Source organism: Citrus sinensis, chromosome 3 (assembly GCF_022201045.2).
Source record: "Citrus sinensis cultivar Valencia sweet orange chromosome 3, DVS_A1.0, whole genome shotgun sequence".
Classification (NCBI taxonomy): domain Eukaryota; kingdom Viridiplantae; phylum Streptophyta; class Magnoliopsida; order Sapindales; family Rutaceae; genus Citrus; species Citrus sinensis.
In genome coordinates this window covers 1,199,498-1,210,249 of record NC_068558.1, presented here as the reverse complement: position 1 = coordinate 1,210,249, position 10,752 = coordinate 1,199,498, and the positions used below count along the sequence as shown (strand labels likewise).

At 33.3% G+C, this 10,752-nt stretch overlaps 2 protein-coding genes across 8 annotated transcripts; one reads left to right on the top strand and one right to left on the bottom strand.

Annotated features, from left to right (window-relative positions):
* Window positions 1-2,645: 2,645 nt before the first annotated feature.
* On the bottom strand, window positions 2,646-5,600 carry LOC102625807 (V-type proton ATPase subunit E). The gene is made up of 6 exons (XM_006476382.4): window positions 5,296-5,600; window positions 5,018-5,118; window positions 4,414-4,570; window positions 3,854-4,050; window positions 3,400-3,499; window positions 2,646-2,845 (listed from the first exon to the last, which is right to left on the bottom strand). The coding sequence occupies exons 1-6, from the start codon at window positions 5,395-5,397 to the stop codon at window positions 2,810-2,812; spliced, it is 693 nt and encodes a 230-aa protein (XP_006476445.2). The 5' UTR covers window positions 5,398-5,600; the 3' UTR covers window positions 2,646-2,809.
* Window positions 5,601-5,785: 185 nt separating this feature from the next.
* LOC102624771 (hydroxyproline O-galactosyltransferase HPGT1-like) lies at window positions 5,786-9,867 on the top strand. Of its 7 annotated transcripts, none has more exons than XM_025099504.2 (12): window positions 5,792-6,336; window positions 6,429-6,492; window positions 6,622-6,671; window positions 6,963-7,156; window positions 7,304-7,367; window positions 7,446-7,518; window positions 7,937-8,060; window positions 8,467-8,554; window positions 8,652-8,702; window positions 8,905-8,976; window positions 9,084-9,196; window positions 9,334-9,480. In XM_025099504.2, the coding sequence occupies exons 1-12, from the start codon at window positions 6,224-6,226 to the stop codon at window positions 9,345-9,347; spliced, it is 1,020 nt and encodes a 339-aa protein (XP_024955272.2). In that variant the 5' UTR covers window positions 5,792-6,223; the 3' UTR covers window positions 9,348-9,480. The 7 variants fall into 7 exon arrangements, with proteins under 7 accessions (XP_024955273.2, XP_024955272.2, XP_006476441.2 ...); XM_006476378.4 differs by having other exon boundaries at window positions 5,878-6,336; window positions 9,357-9,534; XM_025099505.2 differs by lacking the exon at window positions 8,467-8,554 and having other exon boundaries at window positions 5,786-6,336; window positions 9,334-9,534.
* The last annotated feature ends 885 nt before the right edge of the window (window positions 9,868-10,752 follow it).

Sequence of the window (10,752 nt, the reverse complement as noted above, 5' to 3'; positions counted from 1 at the left end):
TTGTGTATGTCCCCGTCCCCTCCCTGTCCCCGTCAGAATTATTTGAGAGAATCACCATCCCCTCCCTGAATAATAACAGGGGATCCCCGAGAGTCCCCGATCCCCGAATAACTAATATATATTTTTTTTAATTTTGAGTTAATCATATTAAAATAAAAAATTCAAATAAAAGTAAAGTTTGAAATATTTCTTATATTAATATCTATTACAAAAGTCACATACATTAAATTAGTAAGTAACTCAATATGCAAGGGATACAAACTTCTTTTATAAACTATCATGAACAAATTAATAGTCTAATACAAAATTGTTACAAATAAAATCGAATTTAGATTCAAAATTAACTTTTTCAATGGTGGCGTGGACACTTTATAAATGTGGACTATTCCCTTTACAATACAATAGTTAAATCGGAGCAAATCAAAAGCAAATATTAGATTAGATTAGATTAGATATTAAAATTGTGATTCGCTGTGGGCAATTATAACATCTAAAAATAAATAAAAAATAGATTTAAGTTTAAAATATTTAAAGAATATTAAAATTAAAAAAAATGTTTGGCTATTATAATCTACTCGGTCTTTTTAATGTCCTAAATAAAAATTTAGGATTTTAATTAGTTAATTAGGCCTAAAAGTTTAATAATATAAATATTTTGATATTTTTTATTTTTACCAATATTTATAATTTTATAATTTAAATTTTATAATTTATTTACTAGTAATTTTAAAAAATTAAAATAAAATTAAAAATTAAAATGAGGAAATGGGTAGGGGATGGGGATTCCACCTCATCCCCGTCCTCTCCCCGAATAAGAAATTGGGTAAAAAAATTTCCCCGTCCCCTCCCCGAATAAGAAATTGGGTATGAAATTATCCCCATACCCTCCCCGAATGGGAAAAATCCTCAAGGGTACCCGTCCCCGTGGGGATTTTTGCCATCCTTACCTTCTATAGTAAACATTTTATCTATTGCAATTAGCTAACGAACAATATAGAAAAAATAAAAGATAAAAAAAAAATGATAAGAAAACTTACAAAATTAATGCTCGGCATCACGATTCGTAGCTTGATCCAATTTTGACTTCTCATCAAGGCTTGCAATTTTGATGGAAAGGGATTAACAAAAACTAAATAAGACAAGATTAAAAATTGATAATGAAAAAAAAAAGTATACATAAGTTAAAGAAATGGCGTTGACTTAAATCCTTTTTCCAATTTTGTTAACCATATGAATTGATAAATAAATAGTTGACAGTAACATAAAATATTAAAAAAAAAAGAACATCATTGCTTACTGGAAATATTTTGTGAGGGTTGTTTGATATGTCTTCTAATCGTTTTGAGAGTACGAAGTGTTTGATCCATTCTTGTGTATATGATTTTTTTTTCTTTTTTAGGTACTTTCATAAGCGAGAGACGACTAATATTATAAAAGAAAAAGAGGGAATATTATTAAGGGACGGAAAAATGAATAATAATTTATTATTACATCGGAACCCACAACATTAATGATTTAATTTGTTAGTTCTTAAAATTAAAAAAAATATATATGTCAACTTTAATCTCAAACTTTTGATTAGCTATAATTTAATGGTCACAATATTATGTCTAAATTTGTGTTTCACACACACACACATAGGCATGTTCTAGTGTGGCGCTCTCATTTTTTTCATGTGACCACATTTTAAAATTGTGGAATTTAAAAGAATTAGTTTTTAACTCTCTAAAACTACATAGTTTAAAAATGTATCTGTATTAAAAAAAATACCAGCATCTGCATTGAAAATGATTATATATATATATATATATATATATAGTTGTTTTCTAGTCTAGAATTTTAAAGTGTGAAAAAAATCTAAAAAAATTTTAAAATCATGAAATTTAAGAGACTTAAAATTTAAAACGTTTAAACCACATAAATTATGCGTTTTCTCAAATTTTTTCACATTTTAAAATTTGATATATATATATATATATAAGTTGACTATTGGCAAACGGAGCTTGCTATGTTACAGACTCTGTGTGTAACAAAGCAAATGGGGAGCATCCACGCGTTGCAGGAGAGAGGAAAAGCTGTTGGAACTCAGCCGACACAAGGCCAGTTTGCACTGAGCTGTTACATAGAGAGTCTGCAACGTAGCCCTGTCCTTGGCAAAAACATTTGTTTTGTGCAGTGTTCTAGAAGGCTTGAGGAATGAATAATTTTAGAACCAGAAACACTTGTTCGAATTGAAATGACCCAACATCATTGATTGAGGAATTAAAACACTCCTGATTACTGTAACGAGACATTAAACCAAAATCTGACATCTATCCAACTTTGGCTTCAATGTTACACGGCTCAATTAATTTTTTTGGTCACACCCTCCATATTTTTCGTTGTATACTTGTATATCATTGAGTAATTTTCTCATTCTCAACTCTTCCATCACGCCAAGCTTTTCCAAATAAAAGAATTGAGAATATAACCAAAACTTCTTGTTAACGCAAAGTTCGTAAAGCTTACCGAAAAAATGTGCAAACTGCATATCTCATTACAAATCCCAACCATCAGAAATTACAGTCGACATAAAACAGACGAACTTATGCAAAATATTTATTATTATATTAGCCGGCCACACCCCAAAAGATTTGAGCACCAAATCCAAGAACAGATTCACTGATTTTCACAAATAAAGATATTCTGCAAACATTATAATTTAAAATATGCAAACAAACAGGAAATAATAAATTTTATGGTCAATAACTAAACTTAAAAACTTCGGACATGAATAATCAGAGGGTGACAAACAATTCAAATTAACTCATCATGCAGCAACCTGACTGACGAGCTGCTTCCGGATCTGCAGTAGAAGAAGCAAAAATGAATACACTTGACAAATTAAAACAATCTTACATGAACATCATCATCGATAGGTTATTCAAGTACTAAAATAAATAAATAATCTGTGGTCCCCCCCCAAAACCAAAAAAAATAAAGACATTGTGAAAATTAAACCAAATTATAATCACAAAAACACCATATTAGTGGCCTTCTCCAAAAGCATTTGATTGTTTACTAGTTAACACTATAAAATCAACAACAGATGCAGAAGCCAATGGCAAATTAATTGATGACTATAAAGTTTGAATCGTATTCCTAGTTTTCAATTATACCAAAATTATCAATTGCTGACAAGCCTGATGATGCGAATAAATAAGGAATCAGCATCAAGATTGTTATTTTCTAAATAGTGAAACAATAAGTTAATTTATCTGTCCGTGTCTTATTTATTCTTCAATATGATCACATTAGGAATGGAGGAGAATAAAACATTTATACCACCAAGATATGTTAGATTACTGCTAAAGAAACAGGCAAAAACAATAATAATGATAAATTTTAAAAATGGAATACCTCAGGAAGTTTTTTACGGAACACAACATCCAACCGTGCATCAAGGGTATTCTCACATACTATCTTCCCATCTCGAGAAGCCACCACGACACCTCCTGAGCTGCTCAAGCAAACCAACATTATTATAAGCAAGCTATTCCATCACCATTTTCTCATGAAGAGAAAACATTTAAGAAGATAAAAGATTAGCAACCCAATTAGGCATTATTCTAGTTTCACAATTAACAGATGAAAAAAACTAACTCGAAAAATTGAGAAACACCACAAGCATTCTACTGACCAATGGTAGCATTATGGCAACAGTTCTGACCCAGTATATTATATTCACCGGAGCCCCCTTAAAAGTTATAGGTGGATGAATTGGTAGATAAACTGCTTTTTTTTAAAAGGTTGAAAATGCTGCAGTATGTACAACACTTAAGCAATGCGGGCTAGCTCAGCTGAAAAAATTTACCAGGATGGACCATGGGCATTATGATGGCCAGGGCCAGGCGGAAGATAGATGTGATGATCCACAATTATCTCTGGTGGGTGAACCTGCAATTTCTGTGCATATTCCTCTTTTGCTGACTCCAAAACAGACTCCACCAAATGATGGTCATCTTTGCGGCATCTCAGTAACACAGCTGGCTCTTTCAGCCTGAGCAAACTCTGAAAAAAAGATGTAATATTTCACTCTTTGATATAAATAACGCTGAAAACTCAGATCATCAGAAGAAACATCTTCAGAACCTTCATTAAAATGTTCTCAGGAGTCGTGGGAAAAGTATCAACGCATTTTCTTTTCGTGGAATGATATGATGTGCATACATACAACACTCAAACTGAATGTTTTGGCTCTTTTTCTCCTCATAACTATTTTGGAAAGGTATCCCTTTCACTTAGAAACATATAGCAAAAATACAGGGTGCATAGATACTGTTGAAGTCGGTAAAATCTCTTAAGACACTTTTTTTAGGAGTGACTGATTGAAAAAACACAGAAAAGGGGAAAAACGAGCTTGATTCCACTGACCTGAACAATAAGACCCTTCAAAAGCTTCTTATATGAATTGTGATCGCGACTCACATTCAAAACCTCCTTTGATGCTGCCTCCATCATATTACTGACCAAATCATCCTGAGCTTGAAGAACTTTGATCCGAGAAGCATTCAGCTGCATGGAGTACTCACTACCATGAAGCCAAAAGGAAAAATTAAATAAATCTCACTCATCAATATACCAGCATTATGTAGGTAATAATCATATAATCAATTCATGTTAAAAACAGTTTTCTATATAATGTCCAATTATACAACAAAATCATGTATTTTCGAATCAGTCACTCAAATTTTCATCAAAACAAACAAAATTATCTAAAATCTTAATATCTAGATTTACTTCCAAATTTTGCAAAAACGATAGTAATAACAGCTAATTGATTCATAAATTCCAATACAAGATACCAAGAAAACTGACTCCAGTCCTTCACACTAATTTCACAAAACTAGCAAGCATAACTACTCCAAAAACAACTAAAAGGTCTAAATTTGAATAAAATCAAATCAAAATCAGAAAAAAAAAACATAAATCTAAAAGCATAATCAATCTTAAATCCAGTTAAAAATAAATCAATTACATCTTCTTTCTGATTTCGACTTGCTTCTCTTTCCGCTCGTACTCTTGTCTGATCTTCTTCTTCTCTGCTTCCACCAGCTGCAACTTCTCTATGTTGAATTCCTAAAAAAAGTTAACAAATACAAGATCAGTTACAAAATAAATAAATAAATAAAAGAGAGAAAAAACAACAAAGGAATTACGTACAGTCAATCGAGAATCACTAGTAAAACATATAAATCCGAGAAAATAATTATAAAATAATCATTAAATTTTGAATTGTGAAGCTAATAGACTTACTTCTTCGGCAGAAACTGAGATCTCGTTGGCTTTCTCTTCAGCTTCTTGGCGGATAAACCGCACCATCTGCTGGATCTGCTTCGAAACATCAGCGTCGTTCATTTTCGCGGGATCTTTTGATTTGATTAGATTGTTGATATCAAAATGAGAAGAGCGATTCGACTTTCTTCGATCGCTAAGGAGAGACAGACGGTGCGGGTAAGGTTAGTAACAGGTGGGTTTTCCTGCTTCCTATAATTTACGATCACGAGTGACGAGTCCCCTTGGTTTTGTTTTTTTCTCCAATGTTTTTCCCTTTTTTTTAAAAATTTTTTTATTTATCCACAGTCCACACAGGTCCCTGAATTTTCACAAATATTACGATCTCCTCTTAAGTTTTTTTTTTTTTTTAAAATTGAAAATCTGTTCTAAATATTTGATATTGATTACATGGACTCCATCGGGGCTGACTGCCCGCTACTCGAAAAGAGAGTCTAGGTTGGGTGCATCTAGTATCAATCAATTTGGGTACCCACGTGGGCGTGGCCCAACTAAATTCACCAACGTATCATTTAGCCCATCATCTAAACAGTAATTAATTACTAATTACCAAATTAATAAGGAGATAAAACAAACACAACGTTGAACTGGAAAAAAAGGTTCGTTACTGTTCAGGTTTCTTCTTACTTGAATTTTGTAAATGAAACCGACAAACACGATCCACTAGTCAGTTAGTCCCACGTTTCATTCATCGACCAAACTCAGTAATTAACTAATTAAACACACTCTTGGATCCATTTCAGATTCAAACTCAGAGCTCCTCTCACCCTCTGCTTCTTTCTAGATCCGGCCAAACAAATTAACAGAAATTCAAGCACTGCCAAATATATTGATTAATATTTAATTGTGTAAAACACTTTGATCATTTTTACTGACCATTGAATAAAAAATGCATGGGCGGGCCGCATATAACCGGCTTTCGAACTCCACATTTGAGTCGCGAGTCGCGGGTCTTGTGCTCGCCATGTTCGCTACCATGGCCACCATTTACGTTGCCAGCCGGTTTGTTTAATCTTAAGATTCTGATAGTTGATTTTTTTTCTCAAATTTAAATTAATTTAATTTTTTATTAAGAACGTTTCTTTTAATTATAGCTTGTGGCAGGACGCGGAGAGTAGGACGTACTTAGTAAAAGAGCTTGATAAGAGAACTATGCAGGTAAATATATATATATATATTTTGGAAATTTAAATTACAAATGTACCACCTTTGTTGCTGCGTATTGTTTGGTGGGTTGAGATATTTTTATGGCAAAAACTAATAAGGTGATTGAATTTCCAATTTCAGAATTATTCTGTTGTGTCTGTTGATGAAACACTAAAACTTATAGCTTGCAGGTAGGTTGTTATCATTGTTCCACATTTTTCAAAATTTGATAATATACAATATTTAAGTTTAGAGTAATGCTGCTTATGTATCCCCAATACTTGTCCAAACAGGTTCATTCCAAATGAGGTAGCATATATTATCAGTTTGTGGATAATTTCACAGTTTTTAAAATAATTTATTGAACTATTTCATAATCCACGTGATGAGTGCCGCCTCATTTTGTATGAATTTTTTGGGATATATTTTGTGATATCTTGTGTTATTTTTTTAATTTTTATTGGTGGTTCTGCGTTTGTCAGGGAACAACAGATGAGATTATCGGCTATTGAGATGGACTTGGCCGCGGCTAGGCAGGAAGGTTTTGTTTCTGGTTCCTTGTCACAGAATGATACACAACATTCTAAGAAAAGACATTTAGCTGTTATAGGAATTATCACAACATTTGGCCGGAAGAAAAATAGAGATGCAATACGAGAGGCATGGATGTCGACTGGTAACCTTTCATACCGCGGAAAATTCGGCTATTTCAAATTTTATTGGTTTTCTTTCAATTATGCTTTGGTTTTTTGAGTATCTGGCCACTAGAAAAACTAATTTGTATCTTTTAGTAATAGTTAATCTGAAAATACTGTGTATGCAGGTGCAGCTTTACGGGAACTGCAGGATAATAAAGGCATTGTTGTGCGATTTGTGATAGGAAGAAGGTCTCTATTTTTGTGATTTTTATTTATACTAGAGAAAGTTTACAATTTTCTGTTAATTTAATATTATATAAATTGCAGTGCAAATCGTGGAGACTCTTTTGACACAGAGATTGACAGTGAAAATAGTCAGACCAATGACTTCATTATTCTTGTACGTTCAGTTCTTAAGTTGAAATTATTTGAAAAAAAATTGTTTATTCGCGTATGAACATTTTATAATATTCTTAAGGTTGCATATTTCCTTGTTTAAAAAGTTGGCTTTCAAAGTCTGTCAATAATTTTTTGAGCTCAAGCCTCAACGGAGTAAAGACGTAACGACTGGATTGAATCATAGATGGCATCCAAACCTATTGTAGTGCGTTTTCTCATATTTTTGTGTCTGTAGGTGTATGTTTGATTGTTCATACACTTCATGCAGTTTATATAGTTCCTTGTTTTTTCACTTGTCATGAAAATTTGTGCATTTCCAGTAGCTATCTGGTCTATTAAAGTTGGCATTTAATTGCTTTAGAGATGGCAATTTGTAGGAGCAGATATTATGTCGCATTTCCTTCCTTTTGTTTGCACAGGATGACCACGTGGAAGCACCTGAGGAGCTTGCAAAAAAGATGAAATCATTTTTTGTACATGCTGTTGAGAAGTGGGATGCTGAGTTTTATACTAAGGTCAATGATGATGTTTATGTTAATATTGGTATGTAATCCTTATTAATTTGTTTGGGTACAAACAAAATACCGCTTCCATGTGAGATTATTACACATGTTGCCTGAGACCAAACTGAACTTTGCCCCTCCTTCTCCGTATATATCTGGCAGGAAATTATATTAGCCTAGGTAACCCTGGAACTGCGATCAAGAAGAATAGTGATATTAAGTAATGCAAACTGTTTGGCTCAACATAGTTATTGTGAAGTTCCATAGACTCTTGGACGACTAGATTTGTAAGTTTTAAGATGGCAATAATGAAATGCTTAGTGAGGCAACCAAAAAGAATGAAGGAAATTTTTCTTTTTTGGGAAAAATGAGAGAAATGGGTTTAGGTCAGCACAATTTTTACTGTGCTTACAATTCATATAGCTTGTCATTTGTTTGTCATGCAGATGCCCTAGGAGCAGCACTTTCTAGTCATTTAGATAAGCCTCGTGTTTATATTGGATGCATGAAATCAGGCGAAGTATTTTCAGAGCCGTGAGTTACTAAAAACGTTGTTAGTTATAGTTTTTCTGGAAATAAAATGTTATTTCATTATTATTTATCTAATACTCAAGTTATCAACATTTTGCAGGACGCAGAGGTGGTACGAACCAGACTGGTGGAAATTTGGTGATGGAAAATGGTAATACAGAAATTTGATTTTGCTTGTTGCTGGAAATTTTAGTTAAGAGTAGTGTGATTGTGTCTTATTGTGGCTTCATTACTGGGTGCAGCATTAACTATGCATCTATGCAGTAGCATTTCTGTTGTTATTTGTTCTTGAAATTTAACAATTTTATTATGGATTTTTTGTTATTCCTGTTACTTTGTTCTTGATGGTATAGGTACTTTCGATATGCTTCTGGTGACTTGTATACCATTTCACGTGCTTTGGCACAGTATATCTCAATTAATAGGTGCCTTTTAGTCTTTTTTCCCTTTGTATGTCTTTGCTGTAGTACATATACTATACGACAGACATCGTTAGCTGGACTGTATTGACCATCCCATATTGATTTTAAAGGTCTATTCTTCAAACATATGCCCATGATGATATCAGTGCCGGATCATGGTTCATTGGGCTTGATGTTAACCATGTGGACGATTCGAAGTTTTGCTGCGCCTCATGGACCTCAGGTTTCTCCCTCCCTCTCTAATTTTAGGAAGCTAGACATTATAATACAAAACTAAGGCTGAGTAAGTCTATATTTTCATAGATGGTCTAATTCTCAAGGAGGATTAAGGCCAAACTGAACTATTTTTCTGGTTTATAGCTTTCACTATGTGAATACTGCAGGCCCAGGAGTCATATGCGCAGCTGTGTGATCTGACTTGCATGTTAGTATTAAAAACAAACTGTATAGGTAGAGGTGAGGAAGGCCATTGTTTTCCAGCATTCGTCTCAAATGCCTGCTGTAGAGAACCAGTGAAGAATAGGAGAAGCCAACGTACTGAAGTCTGAGCTAAGTGGAAACATGGATTTACTAATTGATTCAAGAGAATTTTGTCACACTATTGATATGATTCTTTCCAAAGCCTATGCTGATGCAGGCACATTGAATATAGTTGGGATTCATATGGAGTTTGAGGAATTGCTCACAAGATGTATTATAATGGCTTTATATTCCAACATCATGCTTTCTTTTTTTTTTTTGTTGGGGGGGTAAAATGATTTCCTTTGGAATAAAAAGGATCCCAATAACTTACTACTGTCAGTTATTGCAAGATTTAGGGACAAGCTTAGTAAATGTTGTTGGATTTTTCATTTAATGAATGAGAAAAATTGTGGGTCTTTCCGCGTGACTCAACCAATGAGTCCCTTTTTTTTTTCTTTGGTTGTTGTTGTGTGTGGGGGGTGGGGGGTTGTGTGCTTGTTACGTTAATTTCATAGAAGTTGGTTGTTGAAATTTGCAAATTAACTGCTAGTCTTGGAATCTTCTCTACCACTTTTTTTTTTTTCCTCATCTTCACTTCAATGACTAAGTCAAAAACATTTTTGGAAGGTTCGATTCAAAAGCATGTTTTTCATTTTTCAAACTTTAACCGAAACTGAAAGAGAATGACGCAGCTTTGCTTTCTTTTCAACCTGCCTACCTTTTAAAGATTGTTCCGTGGGCGGCTAGCGCTGAGTGTGCTAGTTGGGAATTTTCTTCAACAACTTGGCAACATGCATGTTCCTTCTCCTTCAGAAGTGAAAATATTCTGAATCATTCCCAGTTTGCTGCACTTTACTCGTACTCTGTTGACTAAGCAAGAGGTTGCTGAATATTCCTGAGGATAATATTCTTTATTCAAATATCAACTTTTCTAAATAAAAATATACGGCTCAACATTTTAGATAGAAAAGAAACACAGTCAGACGTGTTTCTTTCTATCAATTAAACAAAGATGAGGTATTTTGGCCGGTGATCTAATGTAAAAAATATTGCCAAAATGTAAATGGATTGGTCCTAATTATCACATGACAAGGACAAGGATAGGCTTCATCGAATAAATTTCAAAGCCTATCCTTTTTTTCAATTATATATATATATACACACACATAAATGGGAAAGTACGGAATCTCAATGATGCTGTAAACAAGTCCAATTTCGTGTAAAAGAATGATACCTTCTTTGGGTAAAAGGGAAAATAAGTAATCCTTAAGGGGAAAAACGCCAAAAAAGAAAACAATTTCATTATCCTAATATTTT